General features: G+C 51.8%; 1 protein-coding gene across 2 annotated transcripts in view; it reads left to right on the plus strand.

Moving 5' to 3' along the window:
• Positions 1–26,191, plus strand: part of STXBP5L (syntaxin binding protein 5 like) — a 237,159-nt gene that overhangs the window by 26,329 nt on the left and 184,639 nt on the right. For both annotated transcript variants that reach the window (XM_040422836.1, XM_040422837.1), the window contains exon 2: positions 4,759–4,856. In XM_040422836.1, the coding sequence (XP_040278770.1) occupies positions 4,759–4,856 (98 nt within the window). The remainder of the gene's footprint in view (positions 1–4,758; positions 4,857–26,191) is intronic.

Here is a 26,191-nt window from a genome sequence, read left to right on the forward strand (position 1 = left end):
GGTGCAGTCACTGTGTACAGACATTACTTATCCTGTACTGATCCGGAGTTACATCCTGTATTATACTCCAGAGCTGTACTCACTATTCTGCTGGTGCAGTCACTGTGTACATACATTACTTATCCTGTACTGATCCTGAGTTACATCCTGTATTATACTCCAGAGCTGCACTCACTATTCTGCTGGTGCAGTCACTGTGTACATTACATTACTTATCCTGTACTGATCCTGAGTTACATCCTGTGTTATACTCCAGAGCTGCACTCACTATTCTGCTGGTGCAGTCACTGCGTACAGACATTACTTATCCTGTACTGATCCTGAGTTACATCCTGTATTATACTCCAGAGCTGCACTCCCTATTCTGCTGGTGCAGTCACTGTGTACATACATTACTTATCCTGTACTGATCCTGAGTTACATCCTGTATTATACTCCAGAGCTGCACTCACTATTCTGCCGCTGCAGTCACTGTGTACATACATTACTTATCCTGTACTGATCCTGAGTTACATCCTGTATTATACTCCAGAGCTGCACTCACTATTCTGCTGGTGTAGTCACTGTGTACATACATTACTTATCCTGTACTGATCCTGAGTTACATCCTGTATTATACCCCAGAGCTGCACTCACTATTCTGCTGGTGAAGTCACTGTGTACATACATTACTTATCCTGTACTGATCCTGAGTTACATCCTGTATTATACTCCAGAGCTGCACTCACTATTCTGCTGGTTCAGTCACTGTGTACATACATTACTTATCCTGTACTGATCCTCAGTTACATCCTGTATTATACCCCAGAGCTGCACTCACTATTCTGCTGGTGCAGTCACTGTGTACATACATTACTTATCCTGTACTGATCCTGAGTTACATCCTGTATTATACTCCAGAGCTGCACTCACTATTCTGCTGGTGCAGTCACTGTGTACATACATTACTTATCCTGTACTGATCCTGAGTTACATCCTGTATTATACTCCAGAGCTGCACTCACTATTCTGCTGGTGCAGTCACTGTGTACATACATTACTTATCCTGTACTGATCCTGAGTTACATCCTGTATTATACTCCAGAGCTGCACTCACTATTCTGCTGGTGCAGTCACTGTGTACATACATTACTTATCCTGTACTGATCCTGAGTTACATCCTGTATTATACTCCAGAGCTGCACTCACTATTCTGCTGGTGCAGTCACTGTGTACATACATTACTTATCCTGTACTGATCCTGAGTTACATCCTGTATTATACTCCAGAGCTGCACTCACTATTCTGCTGGTGCAGTCACTGTGTACATACATTACTTATCCCGTACTGATCCTGAGTTACATCCTGTATTATACTCCAGAGCTGCACTCACTATTCTGCTGGTGCAGTCACTGTGTACATACATTACTTATCCTGCACTGATCCTGAGTTACATCCTGTATTATACTCTAGAGCTGCACTCACTATTCTGCTGATGCAGTCACTGTGTACATACATTACTTATCCTGCACTGATCCTGAGTTACATCCTGTATTATACTCCAGAGCTGCACTCACTATTCTGCTGGTGCAGTCACTGTGTACATACATTACTTATCCTGTACTGATCCTTAGTTACATCCTGTATTATACTCCAGAGCTGCACTCACTATTCTGCTGGTGCAGTCACTGTGTACATACATTACTTATCCTGTACTGATCCTTAGTTACATCCTGTATTATACTCTAGAGCTGCACTCACTATTCTGCTGGTGCAGTCACTGTGTACATACATTACTTATCCTGTACTGATCCTGAGCGACATCCTGTATTATACTCCAGAGCTGCACTCACTATTCTGCTGGTGGAGTCACTGTGTACATACATTACTTATCCTGCACTGATCCTGAGTTACATCCTGTATTATACTCCAGAGCTGCACTCACTATTCTGCTGGTGCAGTCACTGTGTACATACATTACTTATCCTGTACTGATCCTTAGTTACATCCTGTATTATACTCCAGAGCTGCACTCACTATTCTGCTGGTGCAGTCACTGTGTACATACATTACTTATCCTGTACTGATCCTTAGTTACATCCTGTATTATACTCCAGAGCTGCACTCACTATTCTGCTGCCGTCCTTGTGATTTGATGCTTCTCAGTGTTCAGCTCTCTTCTGCAGCTGTAGCTATCAGTTTGTTATCTCCATAGATTACGCTTTATTGTTATATTTCCAGGAGGAATAACATGAGAATTGTAGATAGTTTTTACTACAGTTGCTGCAGAATTGAGATCTCGCTTGGGATACAAGGATTTCCCATAACTGACCGGTCAGGAGAGGTATCTTCACAGCTGAGACAATAACCTGTCCGAATGTATGGTCCAAACATAGTGTCAAGAACTTCCAAGTATTCACCGGTGTCCACCATTAAAACATAGCCTTTATTAAACATCAAACTAAAATAACCCCAAAGAAAGGGAAAAAGAATTATACGTATTCGGTAAAACAACAAAAAATAATAACCAATCATGACAAATAGGCCGGCGGTTATGTACCGGGATAGGCGGATTGTTTTTGTGTATCTATCCCTAAGTCTGGCCCTATATCTTGATACCCTGCCTACGATAGGGGCGATCCTGTATCGGGAACCTCCTGTATGCCCCTGGGATGGTTATGAGGGTTTTGAGGCAAAATATCTGAACTCGTTTATTATTTTTGGTGTTTATGGCAGTCTCTGGACCGACTTATTTTAGCTGCTTCTCTTTCCTTCTATCAGGGCCATCCCAGGGGCATATAGGGGGGTTCCCGATACGGGATCGGCCCTATCGGGGCAGCCCTTCCGTTTTGTAGGCAGGGTATCAAGATATAGGGCTAGACTTATGGATAGATAACCAAAAACTATCCGCCTATCCCGGTACATAACCGCCGGCCTATTTGTCATGATTGGTTATTATTTTTTGTTATCTTACTGGATACGTATAATTCTTTTTCCTTTTTTTGGGGGGTTATTTTAGTTTGATGTTTAATAAAGACTATGTTTTAATGGTGGTCACCGGTGAAGACGGTCAGGAGAGGTGACAGCTCCTCTGTGAGTCCAGTGACTCTTCCGATTGTAGACGCTCTCGCCCGTTTGCTTCTTCGTCCGTCCCAGACCGCCATGACTACTTCCGATGCTTGCAGGGTTGCTGAGATTCCTTTGGCCCCTCATTTGTGTGGCGTACACGTTACACGTTAACGAAAGAAAACCCTACAAAGGTCACTGAAATAATCAGAAACTAGCCAAATTATCAACCGAAATTTACTGAAAATCAACCAATGAAGATCAGATGCTGCTTCTAAATTGTGGCCTAAAACCAGACGTCTGGCCGCCCTACATTATACACTGCTTGTTTCCATGGTTACGACCACCCTGTAATCTATCAGTGGTGGTCGTACTTGCTGGCTTGGGGGCAATTGGCCTTCTAATCTGCCCCTGGAGTGGAGCGTCTTGGAGAGACTTTTGAGCCCCTTCGTGCCCTCCTGTGCCTGTGATTTTTGCAGTGTAGCCTTCATTTATTAATGTTGAGAACCGGACGCCTGGAGCGGTCATCATGAGCCCGACATGGCGGCACGCATCCTATCATTGGTTGGATTCGGCTTGCATCTTCTGCCGATGAGGAATATTTCAGGGGGATGTGACAGTCACACTTCACCAGTGCCATACATTCAAGGAAATACTAGATTTAAAGGGGTTCCCTGGGGTTAGATGCTGATAGCCTGTCCTCAGGATAGATCGGTTTGAGGGGGGTCTGCCACCCGGCTGGATGCCATACAGAGCATGGCGCTGCGCACTACATGGTGTATGGAGCCTCCCCCCGCTGCCACTGGTTCCCCTAAAGAGCTGATCAGTGGGGATGCTGGATGTCGGACCCCCACCAAACTGAGAGGGGTCTTCAGTATCTCAGTCCTGGATGAGGCAGGATGCATGAACGCCGCGCTGCCCCCTGAAGTTTTTGGCAGATGTGGTGGAGTACAGGTGAATCCATTTAATCAGCGATCTCCAACCTGTGGCTGTCCATCTGTTGTAAGAACACAACCCCCATCATGGCTGTCAGGACACACTGCATTAACCCATGGTGCTGTCATGTCATCCCCTGCCCCCGCTCTCATTCGAGCCTCCAGAGCTTGCACTCGTCTCTTACGTCTCGTTACCCTGAGATCTCTTCTGGACTCTTGGCCTGCGGTTGTCCTCTCAGAGACTTGCAGAGGGTTCAGGAATGAGATGTTCATTGTGTGAGCAATGATGGGAGTGATCTCTTACATAGCCCTGTGAGACGAGGATGGTTTCCATAGGGCGGTTTTCTTGCTTCTTGAATCATGGGCAGTCAGACATTACTACTGGAAGATGTGGAGGTGTCCACGTGTGTCCACCAAGGCAGGAGGACGAGGGTCCTGAGTGAGGGGCTTCCCTGTATGATGTCCTGAAAAGGTGGCTCTATCCTTCCGCAGGGCATAGCAACCTCCAGCTGTTGTGAAACTACAACTCCCACCATGCTCCATTCACTTTAGGTCTCACGCTGTGGTAGGTGGCCACGGTGATGTCAGAGAGCATAGCTCTGGTAGAGGGCGGCCTGTAGGTGCATCAGTTAGTGAATATAGCTATAATCCAGCGCCTGCACAGTCCCCGCCTGACTGAGATGCCGGTGATTGGCTGGAGCGGTCACATGACGAGGTGTCGTATGCACTTAGAGTCCATCGTGACCACAACCTGATTGCTGTCTTCTCTCTTTTGCAGACTGTTCGCCATGGTTTTCCATATCAGCCCACCGCTTTGGCATTTGACCCGGTGCAGAAGATTCTGGCGATCGGCACCCGGACCGGAGGAGTGCGCATGTATCCTTTCACTTGAGGTGGAGGTGAGGGGTGCACGTGGCGGTGGCCCCCCGGGACACATCGCTTTATCATGGTTTGTAGGAGTTTTCTTATTTCTGTGGAGGTTTGGAAATAAAAGGGTTGTAGACTGGAGGCTCTGGCGTGTGCAGAAACAGCGCCACCCATGTCCATGTCTGGTACTGCACCTCCGCCCCAGTAAAGTGAATGCGACTGATCTGCAGTACCAGAAATGAGAGCAGAGCCTTCCTTCTGATGACCCCTTTAAGTTCTGACGGGGCACGGAACGGGCTTGGATTTTGCAGGACGATTCGCTGCACATAATCTGAAGGCTCGTCCGGTCCTGCGTCTGGACTATATACTGGATAAATATGGGGTTCTTCTGCACTAGGGGGGTGGTTACAGTCTACATGCTTACAGCTGATTGGCCCGTCATGTGACCCCGCCTACACTGCTGAGCACCGGCGATTGTGATTAGTCAGAGGCCTCACTGGTCCAGTCTACAAGCTCCGCCCACACCCCGCCTCTATCACGACCATGCTTTTAAAGCTAACCCTGTGGTCTTTGCCCGCAGTGATGACAACTCCTGAACGATGTGTAATGGAGGGGGCAGTGCCCACCTGACACCACGGGCACAGTGGAGCCATATTGTCTTATTGTTGTGCCCTCAGAGAAGCCTAAGCTGTAAAATTCAGTGAAGCCTCCCCAAAACATCACCTCATGGGTGGCAGCCACCATAATGTGCTCACAAATATACCAGCCACAGCGACCACGTAATACCACTCGCTGATCTCCTCCATGGTCCTGCCCTTCTCTAACAGGAAGTCACGTGTGAGCAGCCAATCAGCAGCCACTTCCTGTGCCGGCCTCTGCTGTCAGCGAGTAGGAAGGATGACAGATGAGGTCCATACGGGGACAGGAGCCACAAGCCATGTGCTCGTCCCTCCTGGCTGGACGCCATGAATCCCCGTGGTGCGGTAGGCTCCCAGCTCTGTCCGGCCATATTGATCCTCTCCTCCAAAGCCGACTGCTTGTAGTAGGTTTTTTCCTGACACGTGGAGAGGGATCCAGTAGCAATCAGGACATCGAGGGGGAGCTGGTTTTATCCTGTCCAGAAAATAAGCGGGGCCCCCCCGGTAGAGATCAGGGGTCAAGACTATCGGGAGTATGGTGGTCTGCGTGTGACCCTAGAATGGGAGCTCCAGGGTGCTGGGATGATGGGAGTGATACGCTGTGTGTGATAGATTACATTGCGAGCTCCAAGGTGCTGGGATGATGGGAGTGATACGCTGGGGCAGATGCACCAGAAACTTGTCGTTTTTAGAAAAATATGGCGCGCACGCTTTTACACCTTCTTACTATTAGGGCTCGTTCACACGACCGTGGCCCAGCCGCATGGAGATCGTGGACCCATTCACTTGAATGGGTCCGCGATCCCTCCGTTCCGCAAAAAGATAAAGCATGTTCTATCTTTTTGCGTTGCAGAGGAACGGAACCCCAGGAATCACTCCGTACTGCTTCCGTAGTGTTCCGTTCCGTGCTTCCGTTCCGCATCTCCAGATTTGTGGACCCATTAAAGTGAATGGGTCCGCATCCGTGATGCGGAATGCACACGGAACGTTTCCCGTGTATTGCGGATCCGCAGTACGGGAACGGGAAGCACACGTTCATGTGAACGAGCCCTCACACTAACGTTTTTTTGTGTTCCGTATACGGGCTGAATACGGAACCATTCATTTCAATGGTTCCGCAAAATAAACGGAATGTACTCCGTATGCATTCCGTTTCCGTATTTCAGTTTTTGCATTCCGTTGAAAGATAGAACATGTCCAATTATTGCCCACAAATCACCTTCCGTGGCTCCATTCAAGTCAATGGGTGCGCAAAAAAAACGGAACACATACGGAATGTACTCTGTATGTCTTCCGTATCCATTTTTGCGGAACCATCTACTGAAAATTTTATGCCCAGCCCAATTTTTTCTATGTAATTACTGTATACTGTATATGCCATACGGAAAAACGGAACGGAACCGGAAACACGACTGAAACAAAAAACTGAAAAACGGATCTGTTAAAAACGGCCCGCAAAACACAGAAAAAGTCATATGGCTCGTTCACACGGATCTGCAATACACAGGTACCGTTCTGTGGCCATTCCGCATCACGGATCCGGACCTATTCATTTCAATGGGTCCGCAAATCCGGAGATGCGGAATGGAAGAACAGAACACTACGGAAGCACTACGGAGTTCCATTCCGTGCTTCCGCACCGCAAAAAGATAGAACTTACTCTATCTACGGTATTTGCGGAACGGAAGGATCGCGGACCCATTCAAGTGAATGGGTCTGCGATCCCCATGCGCCCGCCCCACGGACGGTGCAGTGCATTGCGGATCGCAATTTGCGGTCCACAGCACGGGCACGGGCTTCACACGGTCGTGTGAACGAGCCCTTAGGATGAGTAAATCCTCCACACAAGACACGGATGATGGGAGTGACGTATGGGGCAGATTTATTAATGCTCTCTACGCCCTTTTCCATTAAGCCACACCCCCTTGTGGGGTAAGTTAAAAAGACAGGTAATAAACATGGTGGACAGTATTTAAACCAGCGTTTTTGGTGCAAATTCCTCCAGATTTCCAATGTATTTGGAATAGTAAATATTCCCCTTTGTGCATGAAATTGGTAACGCAGCTTGTGAGCTCTCAGCAGCCCGCAGAGCAGAATATGTATGAATAAAGTTATTGCTGTTTTACATTATTTTTGATTCCTCTGAATGCAGCCTGCAGTGTAAAGAATGGAGGTTTATATTCTAGTACATTCATAGAAATCTCTATATCACTTCTTGATGTTGAGTTGAGTTTCTTAATTTTTTTGCACATATTAAAAGAGACGTTATACTTGCAAGTACAAGATGAGGATGGAGCCATGCTTTACACTGCAGGCTGCATCCAGGGACTGGAGAAAAATAGTAACAATTGATATTGGCTTGTATTTTGATACCAGGACTACATGGTGATATGTGCAGAGAAGACCCTATACTTTCTGTGGATACTAAAATCCAAAAAATCTTCTGTCCACACGCCGTCCTGATCCCTCGGGGGCCGGATTATTGGCGTAGACTGTAATATGTGCGTCCTTCATCATGTGCATGCTCCATACATCAGTAATGGAGCCGTACACCTTCTGTCTATCTCTCGGCATTAGAACCCACGTTTCTTCATTTTCTTACGAAGGGAACATATTTCATGTCTGACATTTATAGACGACCTGCAGCCTCCACATTTATAGACGACCTGCAGCCTCCACATTTATAGACGACCTGCAGCCTCCACAGTCTTGTTTCCAATGACAGCCAATAAAACTGTGGGAAATGGTGTGTAGTGGGTATGGATAATATCTGTCTTCTCTAGACCCTTCTAGTCTCCTCTGTCCCTCTTCAGTGTCCTCTTCCTCCTCCTCCGGACTCCTCTGTCCTCCCCTCCAGACTCCTCTGCCGCCTCCTTTAGGCTCCTCTGTCCTCTCCTCCAGACTCCTCTGTCCTCTCCTCCGGACTCCTCTGCCCCCTCCTCCAGACTCCTCTGTCCTCTCCTCTGGACTCCTCTGTCCCCTCCTCCAGACTCCTCTGTCCCCTCCTCCACACTCCTCTGCCCCCTCCTCCAGACTCCTCTGCCCTCTCCTCCAGAGACCTCTGTCCTCTCCTCCAGATTCCTCTGCCCCCTCCTCCAGACTCCTCTGTCCCCTCCTCCAGACATCTCTGTCCCCTCCTCCAGACACCTCTGTCCCCTCCTCCAGACACCTCTGTCCCCTCCTCCAGACACCTCTGTCCCCTCCTCCAGACACCTCTGTCCCCTCCTCCAGACACCTCTGTCCCCTCCTCCAGACTCCTCTGTCCCCTCCTCCAGACTCCTTTGCCCTCTCCTCCAGACTCCTCTGTCCCCTCCTCCAGACTCCTCTGTCCCCTCCTCCAGACTCCTCTGTCCCCTCCTCCAGACTCCTCTGTCCCCTCCTCCAGACTCCTCTGTCCCCTCCTCCAGATTCCTTAGTCCCCTCCTCCAGACTCCTCTGTCCCCTCCTCCAGACTCCTCTGTCCCTCCTCCAGACTCCTCTGTCCCCTCCTCCAGACTCCTCTGTCCCCTCCTCCAGACTCCTCTGCCCTCTCCTCCAGACTCCTCTGTCCCTCTGCCCTTTTCCTCCAGGCTCCTCTGTCCCCTCCTCCAGACTCCTCTGTCCCCTCCTCCAGACTCCTCTGCCCTCTCCTCCAGACTCCTCTGTCCCCTCTGCCCTCTCCTCCAGGCTCCTCTGTCCCCTCCTCCAGACTCCTCTGTCCCCTCCTCCAGACTCCTCTGCCCCCTCCTCCAGACTCCTCTGCCCCCTCCTCCAGACTCCTCTGCCCTCTCCTCCAGACTCCTCTGCCCTCTCCTCCAGACTCCTCTGCCCTCTCCTCCAGACTCCTCTGCCCCCTCTGACTATCGAAGTCTGCTGACGTTCATCTAATGTAAATGGCCGGCTTTAGAAGACAGTGGTTGACTATGACTCTGCAGGACAGAGGATCTGTCAGCAACTTGAAGCTGAAACGGGGGCCTCTGATCTGATCAGAGCAGGACAGAAGTGCTGCTCCAGTCTGTGAACGTATAGCAGACCGAAGTGTGTGAATTGGGTGATTGTGACTGACCTGATACACTGTAACAAGCACTGCAGCTGTGTCAGCAAGAGCTGAATAGAACAAGCTTTCAGCCTTTCTACATGAACACAAGCATTTCCATTTACTGACAACAAGCAGAGATGTGATAACTGGGCTACAAATATTCAGGTTAAAAATTAAATTATAGAAATTACAGTCTGTGGACCCCTCTGTGACCCGCACCCCCAGGCTGCACAGCTATAGGTGTATATTACAGTCAGTGGACCCCTCTGTGACCCGCACCCCCAGGCTGCACAGCTATAGGTGTATATTACAGTCTGTGGACCCCTCTATGACCCGCACCCCCAGGCTGCACAGTTATAGGTGTATATTACAGTAAGTGGACCCCTCTGTGACCCGCACCCCCAGGCTGCACAGCTCTAGGTGTATATTACAGTCAGTGGACCCCTCTGTGACCCGCACCTCCAGGCTGCACAGCTATAGGTGTATATTACAGTCTGTGGACCCCTCTGTGACCCGCACCCCTAGGCTGCACAGCTATAGGTGTATATTACAGTCAGTGGACCCCTCTATGACCCGCACCCCCAGGCTGCACAGCTATAGGTGTATATTACAGTCAGTGGACCCCTCTGTGACCCGCACCTCCAGGCTGCACAGCTATAGGTGTATATTACAGTCTGTGGACCCCTCTGTGACCCGCACCCCCAGGCTGCACAGCTATAGGTGTATATTACAGTCTGTGGACCCCTCTGTGACCCGCACCCCCAGGCTGCACAGCTATAGGTATATATTACAGTCTGTGGACCCCTCTGTGACCCGCACCCCCAGGCTGCACAGCTATAGGTGTATATTACAGTAAGTGGACCCCTCTGTGACCCGCACCCCAGGCTGCACAGCTATAGGTGTATATTACAGTCAGGGACCCCTCTGTGACCCGCACCTCCAGGGCTGCACAGCTATAGGTGTATATTACAGTCTGTGGACCCCTCTGTGACCCGCACCCCCAGGCTGCACAGCTATAGGTGTATATTACAGTCAGTGGACCCCTCTGTGACCCGCACCCCCAGGCTGCACAGCTATAGGTGTATATTACAGTCTGTGGACCCCTCTGTGACCCGCACCCCCAGGTTGCACAACTATAGGTGTATATTACAGTCAGTGGACCCCTCTGTGACCCGCACCCCCAGACTGCAGAGCTATAGGTGTATATTACAGTCTGTGGACCCCTCTGTGACCCGCACCCCCAGGCTGCACAGCTATAGGTGTATATTACAGTCAGTGGACCCCTCTGTGATCCGCACCCCCAGGTTGCACAACTATAGGTGTATATTACAGTCTGTGGACCCCTCTGTGACCCGCACCCCCAGGCTGCACAGCTATAGGTGTATATTACAGTCTGTGGACCCCTCTGTGACCCGCACCTCCAGGCTGCACATCTATAGGTGTATATTACAGTCAGTGGACCCCTCTGTGATTCGCACCCCCAGGCTGCACAGCTATAGGTGTATATTACAGTCTGTGGACCCCTCTATGACCCGCACCCCCAGGCTGCACAGCTATAGGTGTATATTACAGTCTGTGGACCCCTCTATGACCCGCACCCCCCAGGCTGCACAGCTACAGGTGTATATTACAGTCTGTGACCCCTCTGTGACCCGCACCCCCAGGCTGCACAGCTATAGGTGTATATTACAGTCTGTGGACCCCGTTGTGACCCGCACCCCCAGGCTGCACAGCTATAGGTGTATATTACAGTCTGTGGACCCCTCTGTGACCCGCACCCCCAGGCTGCACAGCTATAGGTGTATATTACAGTCTGTGGACCCCTCTGTGCCCAGACCCCCAGGCTGCACAGCTATAGGTGTATATTACAGTCTGTGGACCCCGTTGTGACCCGCACCCCCAGGCTGCACAGCTATAGGTGTATATTACAGTCAGTGGACCCCTCTATAACCCGCACCCCCAGGCTGCACAGCTATAGGTGTATATTACAGTCAGTGGACCCCTCTGTGACCCGCACCCCCAGGCTGCACAGCTATAGGTGTATATTACAGTCTGTGGACCCCTCTGTGACCCGCACCCCCCAGGCTGCACAGCTATAGGTGTATATTACAGTCTGTGGACCCCGTTGTGACCCGCACCCCCAGGCTGCACAGCTATAGGTGTATATTACAGTCTGTGGACCCCTCTGTGATCCGCACCCCCAGGTTGCACAACTATAGGTGTATATTACAGTCAGTGGACCCCTCTATGACCCGCACCCCCAGGCTGCACAGCTATAGGTGTATATTACAGTCAGTGGACCCCTCTGTGACCCGCACCCCCAGGCTGCACAGCTATAGGTGTATATTACAGTCAGTGGACCCCTCTGTGATCCGCACCCCCAGGTTGCACAACTATAGGTGTATATTACAGTCTGTGGACCCCTCTGTGACCCGCACCCCCAGGCTGCACAGCTATAGGTGTATATTACAGTCAGTGGACCCCGTTGTGACCCGCACCCCCAGGCTGCACAGCTATAGGTGTATATTACAGTCAGTGGACCCCTCTGTGACCCGCACCCTAGGCTGCACAGCTATAGGTGTATATTACAGTCTGTGGACCCCTCTGTGACCCGCACCCCCAGGCTGCACAGCTATAGGTGTATATACAGTCTGTGGACCCCTCTATGACCCGCACCCCTAGGCTGCACAGCTATAGGTGTATATTACAGTCTGTGGACCCCTATGTGACCCGCACCCCCAGGCTGCACAGCTATAGGTGTATATTACAGTCTGTGGACCCCTCTGTGACCCGCACCTCCCAGGCTGCACAGCTATAGGTGTATATTACTGTCTGTGGACCCCTCGGTGACCCGCACACCCCAGGCTGCACAGCTACAGGTGTATATTACAGTCTGTGGACCCCTCTGTGACCCGCACCCCCAGGCTGCACAGCTATAGGTGTATATTACAGTCTGTGGACCCCTCTATGACCCGCACCCCCAGGCTGCACATCTATAGGTATATATTACAGTCTGTGGACCCCTCTGTGACCCGCACCCCCAGGCTGCACATCTATAGGTGTATATTACAGTCTGTGGACCCCTCTGTGACCCGCACCCCCAGGCTGCACAGCTATAGGTGTATATTACAGTCTGTGGACCCCCCTGTGACCCGCACCCCCAGGCTGCACAGCTATAGGTGTATATTACAGTCTGTGGACCCCTCTGTGACCCGCACCCCCAGGCTGCACAGCTATAGGTGTATATTACAGTCTGTGGACCCCTCTGTGCCCAGACCCCCAGGCTGCACAGCTATAGGTGTATATTACAGTCTGTGGACCCCTCTGTGACCCGCACCCCCAGGCTGCACAGCTATAGGTGTATATTACAGTCTGTGGACCCCTCGGTGACCCGCACCCCCAGGCTGCACAGCTATAGGTGTATATTACAGTCTGTGGACCCCTCTGTGATCCGCACCCCCAGGCTGCACAGCTATAGGTGTATATTACAGTCCTGTGGACCCCTCTGTGACCCGCACCCCCAGGCTGCACAGCTATAGGTGTATATTACAGGTCTGTGACCCCTCTGTGCCCAGACCCCCAGGCTGCACAGCTATAGGTGTATATTACAGTCAGTGGACCCCTCTGTGACCCGCACCCCCAGGCTGCACAGCTATAGGTGTATATTACAGTCTGTGGACCCCTCTGTGACCCGCACCCCCAGGCTGCACAGCTATAGGTGTATATTACAGTCTGTGGACCCCTCTATGACCCGCACCCCCAGGCTGCACATCTATAGGTGTATATTACAGTCTGTGGACCCCTCTGTGATCCGCACCCCCAGGCTGCACATCTATACGTGTATATTACAGTCTGTGGACCCCTCTGTGACCCGCACCTCCAGGCTGCACAAGCTATAGGTGTATATTACAGTCTGTGGACCCCTCTGTGACCCGCACCCCCAGGCTGCACAGCTATAGGTGTATATTACAGGTCTGTGGACCCCTCTGTGACCCGCACCCCCAGGCTGCACAGCTATAGGTGTATATTACAGTCTGTGGACCCCTCTGTGACCCGCACCCCCAGCTGCACATCTATAGGTGTATATTACAGTCTGTGGACCCCTCTGTGACCCGCACCCCCCAGGCTGCACAGCTATAGGTGTATATTACAGTCTGTGGACCCCTCTGTGACCCGCACCCCCAGACTGCACAGCTATAGGTGTATATTACAGTAGGTGGACCCCTCTGTGATCCGCACCCCCAGGCTGCACATCTATACGTGTATATTACAGTCTGTGGACCCCTCTGTGACCCGCACCCCCAGGGCTGCACAGCTATAGGTGTATATTACAGGTCAGTGGACCCCCTCTGTGACCCCGCACCCCCAGGCTGCACAGCTATAGGTGTATATTACAGTAAGTGGACCCCTCTGTGACCCGCACCCCCAGGCTGCACATCTATACGTGTATATTACAGTCTGTGGACCCCGTTGTGACCCGCACCCCCAGGCGCACAGTTATAGGTGTATATTACGGTCTGTGGACCCCTCTATGACCCGCACCCCCAGGCTGCCACAGCTATAGGTGTATATTACAGTCTGTGGACCCCTCTATGACCCGCACCCCCAGGCTGCACAGCTATAGGTGTATATTACAGTCTGTGGACCCCTCTGTGACCCGCACCCCCAGGCTGCACAGCTATAGGTGTATATTACAGTCTGTGGACTCCTCTGTGACCCGCACCCCCAGGCTGCACAGCTATAGGTGTATATTACAGTCTGTGGACCCCTCTGTGACCCGCACCCCCAGGCTGCACAGCTATAGGTGTATATTACAGTCTGTGGACCCCTCTGTGACCCGCACCCCCAGACTGCACAGCTATAGGTGTTTATTACAGTCTGTGGACCCCTCTGTGACCCGCACCCCCAGACTGCACAGCTATAGGTGTATATTACAGTAAGTGGACCCCTCTGTGACCCGCACCCCCAGGCTGCACAGCTCTAGGTGTATATTACAGTCAGTGGACCCCTCTGTGACCCGCACCCCCAGACTGCACAGCTATAGGTGTATATTACAGTAGGTGGACCCCTCTATAACCCGCACCCCCAGGCTGCACAGCTATAGGTGTATATTACAGTCAGTGGACCCCTCTGTGACCCGCACCCCCAGGCTGCACAGCTATAGGTGTATATTACAGTCTGTGGACCCCTCTGTGACCCGCACCCCCAGGCTGCACAGCTATAGGTGTATATTACAGTCTGTGGACCCCGTTGTGACCCGCACCCCCAGGCTGCACAGCTATAGGTGTATATTACAGTCAGTGGACCCCTCTGTGATCCGCACCCCCAGGTTGCACAGCTATAGGTGTATATTACAGTCTGTGGACCCCTCTGTGATCCGCACCCCCAGGTTGCACAGCTATAGGTGTATATTACAGTCAGTGGACCCCTCTGTGATCCGCACCCCCAGGTTGCACAACTATAGGTGTATATTACAGTCTGTGGACCCCTCTGTGACCCGCACCCCCAGGCTACACATCTATACGTGTATATTACAGTCAGTGGACCCCTCTGTGATCCGCACCCCCAGGTTGCACAGCTATAGGTGTATATTACAGTCTGTGGACCCCTCTGTGATCCGCACCCCCAGGCTGCACAGCTATAGGTGTATATTACAGTCAGTGGACCCCTCTGTGATCCGCACCCCCAGGTTGCACAGCTATAGGTGTATATTACAGTCTGTGGACCCCTCTGTGATCCGCACCCCCAGGTTGCACAGCTATAGGTGTATATTACAGTCAGTGGACCCCTCTGTGATCCGCACCCCCAGGTTGCACAACTATAGGTGTATATTACAGTCTGTGGACCCCTCTGTGACCCGCACCCCCAGGCTGCACAGCTATAGGTGTATATTACAGTCTGTGGACCCCTCTGTGACCCGCACCCCCAGGCTGCACAGCTATAGGTGTATATTACAGTCTGTGGACCCCTCTGTGATTCGCACCCCCAGGCTGCACAGCTATAGGTGTATATTACAGTCTGTGGACCCCTCTGTGACCCGCACCCCCAGGCTGCACAGCTATAGGTGTATATTACAGTCTGTGGACCCCTCTGTGACCCGCACCCCCAGGCTGCACAGCTATAGGTGTATATTACAGTCTGTGGATCCCTCTGTGATTCGCACCCCCAGGCTGCACAGCTATAGGTGTATATTACAGTCAGTGGACCCCGTTGTGACCCGCACCCCCAGGCTGCACAGCTATAGGTGTATATTACAGTCAGTGGACCCCTCTGTGACCCGCACCCCTAGGCTGCACAGCTATAGGTGTATATTACAGTCTGTGGACCCCTCTGTGACCCGCACCCCCAGGCTGCACAGCTATAGGTGTATATTACAGTCTGTGGACCCCTCTATGACCCGCACCCCTAGGCTGCACAGCTATAGGTGTATATTACAGTCTGTGGACCCCTCTGTGACCCGCACCCCTAGGCTGCACAGCTATAGGTGTATATTACAGTCTGTGGACCCCTCTGTGACCCGCACCCCCAGGCTGCACAGCTATAGGTGTATATTACAGTCTGTGGACCCCTCTATGACCCGCACCCCTAGGCTGCACAGCTATAGGTGTATATTACAGTCTGTGGACCCCTCTGTGACCCGCACCCCCAGGCTGCACAGCTATAGGTGTATATTACAGTCTGTGGACCCCTCTGTGACCCGCACCCCCAGGCTGCACAGCTATAGGTGTATATTACAGTCTGTGGACCCCTCTATGACCCGCACCCCTAGGCTGCACAGCTATAGGTGTATATTACAGTCTGTGGACCCCTCTGTGACCCGCACCCCCAGGCTGCACATCTATAGGTGTATATTACAGTCAGTGGACCCCTCTGTGACCCGCACCCCTAGGCTGCACAGCTATAGGTGTATATTACAGTCTGTGGACCCCTCTGTGACCCGCACCCCCAGGCTGCACAGCTATAGGTGTATATTACAGTCTGTGGACCCCTCTATGACCCGCACCCCTAGGCTGCACAGCTATAGGTGTATATTACAGTCTGTGGACCCCTCTGTGACCCGCACCCCCAGGCTGCACAGCTATAGGTGTATATTACAGTCTGTGGACCCCTCTGTGACCCGCACCCCCAGGCTGCACAGCTATAGGTGTATATTACAGTCTGTGGACCCCTCGGTGACCCGCACCCCCAGGCTGCACAGCTACAGGTGTATATTACAGTCTGTGGACCCCTCTGTGACCCGCACCCCCAGGCTGCACAGCTATAGGTGTATATTACAGTCTGTGGACCCCTCTATGACCCGCACCCCCAGGCTGCACATCTATAGGTATATATTACAGTCTGTGGACCCCTCTGTGACCCGCACCCCCAGGCTGCACAGCTATAGGTGTATATTACAGTCTGTGGACCCCGTTGTGACCCGCACCCCCAGGCTGCACAGCTATAGGTGTATATTACAGTCTGTGGACCCCTCTGTGCCCAGACCCCCAGGCTGCACAGCTATAGGTGTATATTACAGTCTGTGGACCCCTCTGTGCCCAGACCCCCAGGCTGCACAGCTATAGGTGTATATTACAGTCTGTGGACCCCTCTGTGCCCAGACCCCCAGGCTGCACAGTTATAGGTGTATATTACAGTCAGTGGACCCCTCTGTGATCCGCACCCCCAGGTTGCACATCTATACGTGTATATTACAGTCTGTGGACCCCTCTGTGACCCGCACCCCCAGGCTGCACAGCTATAGGTGTATATTACAGTCTGTGGACCCCTCTGTGACCCGCACCCCCAGGCTGCACATCTATAGGTGTATATTACAGTCAGTGGACCCCTCTGTGACCCGCACCCCTAGGCTGCACAGCTATAGGTGTATATTACAGTCTGTGGACCCCTCTGTGACCCGCACCCCCAGGCTGCACAGCTATAGGTGTATATTACAGTCTGTGGACCCCTCTATGACCCGCACCCCTAGGCTGCACAGCTATAGGTGTATATTACAGTCTGTGGACCCCTCTGTGACCCGCACCCCCAGGCTGCACAGCTATAGGTGTATATTACAGTCTGTGGACCCCTCTGTGACCCGCACCCCCAGGCTGCACAGCTATAGGTGTATATTACAGTCTGTGGACCCCTCGGTGACCCGCACCCCCAGGCTGCACAGCTACAGGTGTATATTACAGTCTGTGGACCCCTCTGTGACCCGCACCCCCAGGCTGCACAGCTATAGGTGTATATTACAGTCTGTGGACCCCTCTATGACCCGCACCCCCAGGCTGCACATCTATAGGTATATATTACAGTCTGTGGACCCCTCTGTGACCCGCACCCCCAGGCTGCACAGCTATAGGTGTATATTACAGTCTGTGGACCCCGTTGTGACCCGCACCCCCAGGCTGCACAGCTATAGGTGTATATTACAGTCTGTGGACCCCTCTGTGCCCAGACCCCCAGGCTGCACAGCTATAGGTGTATATTACAGTCTGTGGACCCCTCTGTGCCCAGACCCCCAGGCTGCACAGCTATAGGTGTATATTACAGTCTGTGGACCCCTCTGTGCCCAGACCCCCAGGCTGCACAGTTATAGGTGTATATTACAGTCAGTGGACCCCTCTGTGATCCGCACCCCCAGGTTGCACATCTATACGTGTATATTACAGTCTGTGGACCCCTCTGTGACCCGCACCCCCAGGCTGCACAGCTATAGGTGTATATTACAGTCTGTGGACCCCTCTATGACCCGCACCCCCAGGCTGCACAGCTATAGGTGTATATTACAGTCTGTGGACCCCTCTGTGATCCGCACCCCCAGGCTGCACATCTATACGTGTATATTACAGTCTGTGGACCCCTCTGTGACCCGCACCCCCAGGCTGCACAACTATAGGTGTATATTACAGTCTGTGGACCCCTCTGTGACCCGCACCCCCAGGCTGCACAGCTATAGGTGTATATTACAGTCTGTGGACCCCTCTGTGACCCGCACCCCCAGGCTGCACAGCTATAGGTGTATATTACAGTCTGTGGACCCCTCTGTGACCCGCACCCCCAGGCTGCACAGCTATAGGTGTATATTACAGTCAGTGGACCCCTCTGTGATCCGCACCCCCAGGTTGCACAACTATAGGTGTATATTACAGTCTGTGGACCCCTCTGTGACCCGCACCCCCAGGCTGCACAGCTATAGGTGTATATTACAGTCTGTGGACCCCTCTGTGACCCGCACCCCCAGGCTGCACAACTATAGGTGTATATTACAGTCTGTGGACCCCTCTGTGACCCGCACCCCCAGGCTGCACATCTATAGGTGTATATTACAGTCTGTGGACCCCTCTGTGACCCGCACCCCCAGACTGCAGAGCTATAGGTGTATATTACAGTCTGTGGACCCCGTTGTGACCCGCACCCCCAGACTGCACAGCTATAGGTGTATATTACAGTCTGTGGACCCCTCTGTGACCCGCACCCCCAGGCTGCACAGCTATAGGTGTATATTACAGTAAGTGGACCCCTCTGTGACCCGCACCCCCAGGCTGCACATCTATACGTGTATATTACAGTCTGTGGACCCCGTTGTGACCCGCACCCCCATGCTGCACAGTTATAGGTGTATATTACAGTCTGTGGACCCCTCTATGACCCGCACCCCCAGGCTGCACAGCTATAGGTGTATATTACAGTCTGTGGACCCCTCTATGACCCGCACCCCCAGGCTGCACAGCTATAGGTGTATATTACAGTCTGTGGACCCCTCTGTGACCCGCACCCCCAGGCTGCACAGCTATAGGTGTATATTACAGTCTGTGGACCCCTCTGTGACCCGCACCCCCAGGCTGCACAGCTATAGGTGTATATTACAGTCTGTGGACCCCTCTGTGACCCGCACCCCCAGGCTGCACAGCTATAGTTGTTTATTACAGTCTGTGGACCCCTCTGTGACCCGCACCCCCAGACTGCACAGCTATAGGTGTATATTACAGTAAGTGGACCCCTCTGTGACCCGCACCCCCAGGCTGCACAGCTCTAGGTGTATATTACAGTCAGTGGACCCCTCTGTGACCCGCACCTCCAGGCTGCACAGCTATAGGTGTATATTACAGTAGGTGGACCCCTCTATGACCCGCACCCCCAGGCTGCACAGCTATAGGTGTATATTACAGTAAGTGGACCCCTCTGTGACCCGCACCCCCAGGCTGCACAGCTATAGGTGTATATTACAGTCTGTGGACCCCTCTGTGACCCGCACCCCCAGGCTGCACAGCTATAGGTGTATATTACAGTCTGTGGACCCCTCTGTGACCCGCACCCCCAGGCTGCACAGCTATAGTTGTTTATTACAGTCTGTGGACCCCTCTGTGACCCGCACCCCCAGACTGCACAGCTATAGGTGTATATTACAGTAAGTGGACCCCTCTGTGACCCGCACCCCCAGGCTGCACAGCTCTAGGTGTATATTACAGTCTGTGGACCCCTCTGTGACCCGCACCCCCAGGCTGCACAGCTATATGTGTATATTACAGTCTGTGGACTCCTCTGTGACCCGCACCCCCAGGCTGCACATCTATACGTGTATATTACAGTCTGTGGACCCCTCTGTGATCCGCACCCCCAGGCTGCACAGCTATAGGTGTATATTACAGTAAGTGGACCCCTCTGTGACCCGCACCCCCAGGCTGCACATCTATACGTGTATATTACAGTCTGTGGACCCCGTTGTGACCCGCACCCCCAGGCTGCACAGCTATAGGTGTATATTACAGTCTGTGGACCCCTCTGTGACCCGCACCTCCAGGCTGCACAGCTATAGGTGTATATTACAGTCTGTGGACCCCTCTGTGACCCGCACCCCCAGGCTGCACAGCTATAGGTGTATATTACAGTCTGTGGACCCCTCTGTGACCCGCACCCCCAGGCTGCACATCTATAGGTGTATATTACAGTCTGTGGACCCCTCTGTGACCCGCACCCCCAGACTGCAGAGCTATAGGTGTATATTACAGTCTGTGGACCCCGTTGTGACCCGCACCCCCAGACTGCACAGCTATAGGTGTATATTACAGTCTGTGGACCCCTCTGTGACCCGCACCCCCAGGCTGCACAGCTATAGGTGTATATTACAGTAAGTGGACCCCTCTGTGACCCGCACCCCCAGGCTGCACATCTATACGTGTATATTACAGTCTGTGGACCCCTCTGTGACCCGCACCCCCATACTGCACAGCTATAGGTGTATATTACAGTCTGTGGACCCCTCTATGACCCGCACCCCCAGGCTGCACAGCTATAGGTGTATATTACAGTCTGTGGACCCCTCTATGACCCGCACCCCCAGGCTGCACAGCTATAGGTGTATATTACAGTCTGTGGACCCCTCTGTGACCCGCACCCCCAGACTGCACAGCTATAGGTGTATATTACAGTCTGTGGACCCCTCTGTGACCCGCACCCCTAGGCTGCACAGCTATAGGTGTATATTACAGTCAGTGGACCCCTCTGTGACCCGCACCCCCAGGCTGCACAGCTCTAGGTGTATATTACAGTCAGTGGACCCCTCTGTGACCCGCACCCCCAGGCTGCACAGCTATAGGTGTATATTACAGTCTGTGGACCCCTCTGTGACCCGCACCCCCAGGCTGCACAGCTATAGGTGTATATTACAGTCTGTGGACCCCTCTGTGACCCGCACCCCTAGGCTGCACAGCTATAGGTGTATATTACAGTCTGTGGACCCCTCTGTGACCCGCGCCCCCAGGCTGCACAACTATAGGTGTATATTACAGTCAGTGGACCCCTCTGTGACCCGCACCCCCAGGCTGCACAGCTATAGGTGTATATTACAGTCTGTGGACCCCTCTGTGACCCGCGCCCTTATTTTGCAGTACTTTGTGCCCTGTGCCAAGTGGGATTGTATACCGGCTGCTGTGGTTTCATTAGGCCTGTGGTCTGCAGTGTTGCAGCCGCGTCTGTCGATTAGTAATCATATCACGCACTGGGTGCACTGCAGATCCTGCTTCCCTCCTACCTAATCCTGCAATAATGATTTTTTTTCTTGTCTCACCTCTAAGAAAGCACCTTTCCTCCAGAGCCTCGCTCCCTCATCTCTAGTATACAGGGTGTAGCAGTAATAATGTCATACAGGTTATACATCAAGCCCTGGAGGCAAAGTGTCCTGATAAATTCACTCATGTCTGCAAAGTCCTAAGGAAGCAGATGCCTGAATGTTCTTACAGCTGAGCTTCCTCAGGGACACCTTCTATGGATGGAAGACACCGAGGGCAGGGCTGCAGGTAGCAGTGCTACCATGTGAGGAGGTCGGAGACTGAGAGTGGAATGAACACGGTCCACAGCAGCACTGAGTATTTCAGGAGATGAGTGTGGTGATCTTGTGGGCAGGGATTGGTCGAGTAATGCGATGTTGTTAGTGAGGACAGCGCCTTTCAGGGCATGCGAGGGATGTTTAAGAAAGTGAGCACCATGGGACCGCCACTTTCGGGGCCCCGTGCGGGTCTCTCTTTGTGCTATAGAATGGTCACGTTTTCTGAGAAGATCGTGGGGGAGGACAATGAGGATCGCGCTCACATGGTTACCCCCTGATAATTTCTTCCCTCCGTATTGTACTATCATCAGAAGCAATTACCATCTTGTGGCTGTCACACGAGCACTCGGATCCCCCGCCGCCGTCTGTGCAGCAAGCAGAGGTATTACTGCCGTCAGAACCTCAGACTCCAATATAAGTCAGTGGGGTCCCTTGGTCATCGCTTGCATCCATCATACAACCCGTCCAGCCCTGCAAATGTGAATAGAGCGCTTATAGCAGAAACGTCCTACGATGTCTGACCTGTCTGGGCGTATTAATGGAGGACCCGGCTTATCAGCACAGTGGAAATCATAGCAATCTCAAAAACGGGCTATCCTTTAAAAGTAAGCATACCGCCATGGTAGGTGCTCCGAACCATAGCCATGCCTTCCTTGTGAAAGCCCGGTCCTCTGATCCTGAGAAAGTCTTCTTTTGTTTTTTTTTGTAAATAATCGTTTCGGTGCACCATGGGCAGGGCCTATCTGTTTTGTGCACCCATTGCTCCACCAAACCTACGGCTAGTGTCTCTCCCTCTTATTTAATTGACAGTCGCTCAGATTTTAGAGCTGGTAGCAATGACATAGGGGAAGCCATGTGCGCCGAATAGAGTGGCCCCCACGGTGGACTGAGAAGATTATTTGCGTACAAAAAAAACGGATGTTCACGAGAGAGGTATGATAACGCTCTGGGCCCCCTATGCTACATGGCAGATTTTGGGGGTGGAAGATTCCCTTTAGAGATACAGGCCCTGATTCTTCAAGACCAGTGTCTGCTGTGCCAGTCTTGATCTGCCCTGCGCTGCCGGAGAAGAGATGTATGGCGAGGCATGGGCCTCTTGTAATCCGTGCCCTGGATGCTCAGAGCTGCCGTAGATTTCCGTTATTATTACTGCAAGCTTGTGGACAATGCCCCTACCCTAGCCTCGCCACACCCTTTTTTCATAAAATTGACGAGGGCAGCATGAAATGCCAATTGCAGGTAGAATTTCCCCCTATAGTGCTTTCCTTTTTTTTTTGTTCATTTAGGCTTAGGCTCAGTGGCGTTCATCACAGCTCGCCATTTCACCTCAGAGTCTTAGGATAGTTTAGTCCCAGTTTTAGGATAATAAAGCTTAAAGGCTATGGACACCTTTGGGGCAATTTTATTTTATTGCATGGTACTCATTTTGAGCTAAAAATCATTTTTTCAATTGGTCTTTATTAAAAATGTTGAGCCTCTTTCTCTGTACAGCCTTCGGATTCTGTAGTAGCAGGATCTGTATTTTTACTGTGTTCTGTCAGGCAGCTCAGCTGACGGCTCCTGATCTCTGACATTATAAACACTCAGTTCTCATCTTACCGATAGGACTGTGGCTTAAATAAGTGTTTATGACCTTTTAGTAATTTAGAGATAAGGGTTATTACATGACCGGCAGTTAACCCTTTGTGACAGAATGGCTGAATATTTTTTTATAAAGACGGATTAATTTTTAGCCCAAAACGAGTAAAATGCAATCTTAAAAAAAAGTGTCCCCGAAAGTGTATATAGCCTTTAATCTCTGTAGAAATATATTCTGCCATTTATAATAGTTTTTCAATTACCCACCATCATCAAGACCTCTGCTTGCTGCCAACGTATTTTCTTTCCATGTTCGTTACGGTTTTTTTGGCGAACCGTAGGCAAAACCATTCATTTCAATGGGTCCGCAAAAAAAATGGCAGTTACTCCGTGGGCATTCCGTTTCCGTTTGTCCAGGTGTCCGTTCCAGAAAAAAATAGAACATGTCCTGTTATTGTCCGCATTACGGACAAGGATAGGACTGTTCTATTAGGGGCCAGCTGTTCTGTTCTGCAAAATAAGGAATGCACACGGACGTCATCCGTATTTTTTGCGGATCTGTTTTTTGTGGACCGTAAAATATATATGGTCGTGTGCATGAGGCCTGAACCTGTACACTGCTAGTCCTGCTCTCAGTGGATACAAGTGTAAACAATGCAGACAATGCTGGTTTGCTACAATGTATCAATTCATGGCCCATAATGGATACAATTGTATCCACTGAGATCAGGACAAGCTGTGTACAGGTTTACTGCCTCTGAATGGAAAACAGTATTCGTTGACAACAAGCAGAGATGTTGAAAATTGTTAAAAATTTATACATAAAGTATTTTATTAACTTTATTTGCAGAAAACTGGAAAAACTTTTTGAAGTGTTCATCCTGATCCCTCTGCTTCATGAATAGAATAACAGTGTAGGTTTTCTAACTCCCAGGATGGTTATACAGTACAGGTCCCCGCAGTGCTGTGTGCCCGCCGAGAAGCCATCTGGCTGCCTGGTGTGACATCAGAGGGTCTTCCGTGCCTGGAGAGTCGGCAGCGCTCCTCCTCGCATCGCTGTCACTTGTTCCTGTTTCTAAGAGGGAAGGATAATTATTTACTGAAGGCATCAGAGCTCGTTAATTACCTCTGCCTCCACATTGAATTAATTGTACACATGCCGTCATTTATCCGGCTGGATATCCTCGTCTGTCCGCTGCAGATGGGAGTGAGGATGGTGGGCAACGTGCTCTGTAGGGCTAAGCCTGCGGAGGATGACTACTTTCTTCTGCTGCAGGAGGGATGTTGTCATTAGTGAAACCCCCTGCACCCCGACCTCCCTCAGATGAGGCTACCTCCGCAGACATTCTGGAAACGCCCCCTTTTAGTCATATTTACATAGGATCCACCCATTTTGGGAATCAGGATGGTTAGGAAGTATACAAATACCATAGGTCTCTGCCCCTGCTAACATTTCAAGGGGTTACCTGATATGCGCCCTATGGCTTCTTAAAGGAGCTCTAACCCCAGAGGTGGAATCAGAAAGCGCGCCCCTTCATCAGCCTGCACCCCAGAGCCTGGCTGTCTCTCTTTTCCATAGGTGAGTAGAAGGGAGGGGCAAGGTAGCAAAAGGGGCGGAGTCAAGAGTAGTCTACCAAAGCCTATTGCTCTATATAGCAGGGTGGGCAACTACAACTCCCAGCATGCATACTTCCTCTACGCTTCTTAGAGCTCTCTTAGAAATGAATGGAGCATGTGCATGGAGAGGTCAGACGTGTGCATGGAGAGGTCAGACATGTGCATGGAGAGGTCAGACGTGGGCATGGAGAGGTCAGACGTGTGCATGGAGTGGTCAGACGTGTGCATGGAGAGGTCAGACGTGTGCATGGAGAGGTCAGACGTGTGCATGGAGAGGTCAGACGTGTGCATGGAGAGGTCAGACGTGTGCATGGAGAGGTCAGACGTGTGCATGGAGAGGTCAGACGTGTGCATGGAGTGGTCAGACGTGTGCATGGAGAGGTCAGACGTGTGCATGGAGTGGTCAGACGTGTGCATGGAGAGGTCAGACGTGTGCATGGAGAGGTCAGACGTGTGCATGGAGTGGTCAGACGTGTGCATGGAGAGGTCAGACGTGTGCATGGAGTGGTCAGACGTGTGCATGGAGTGGTCAGACGTGTGCATGGAGAGGTCAGACGTGTGCATGGAGTGGTCAGACGTGTGCATGGAGAGGTCAGACGTGTGCATGGAGAGGTCAGACGCGTGCATGGAGTGGTCAGACGCGTGCATGGAGAGGTCAGACGCGTGCATGGAGAGGTCAGACGTGTGCATGGAGAGGTCAGACGCGTGCATGGAGAGGTCAGACGCGTGCATGGAGTGGTCAGACGCGTGCATGGAGAGGTCAGACGCGTGCATGGAGTGGTCAGACGCGTGCATGGAGAGGTCAGACGTGTGCATGGAGTGGTCAGACGCGTGCATGGAGAGGTCAGACGCGTGCATGGAGAGGTCAGACGTGTGCATGGAGTGGTCAGACGTGTGCATGGAGAGGTCAGACGTGTGCATGGAGAGGTCAGACGCGTGCATGGAGTGGTCAGACGCGTGCATGGAGTGGTCAGACGCGTGCATGGAGTGGTCAGACGCGTGCATGGAGAGGTCAGACGCGTGCATGGAGTGGTCAGACGTGTGCATGGAGAGGTCAGACGTGTGCATGGAGAGGTCAGACGTGTGCATGGAGAGGTCAGACGTGTGCATGGAGAGGTCAGACGTGTGCATGGAGTGGTCAGACGTGTGCATGGAGAGGTCAGACGTGTGCATGGAGTGGTCAGAC

Source organism: Bufo bufo, chromosome 3, assembly GCF_905171765.1.
Source record: "Bufo bufo chromosome 3, aBufBuf1.1, whole genome shotgun sequence".
Taxonomy (NCBI): Eukaryota; Metazoa; Chordata; class Amphibia; order Anura; family Bufonidae; genus Bufo; species Bufo bufo.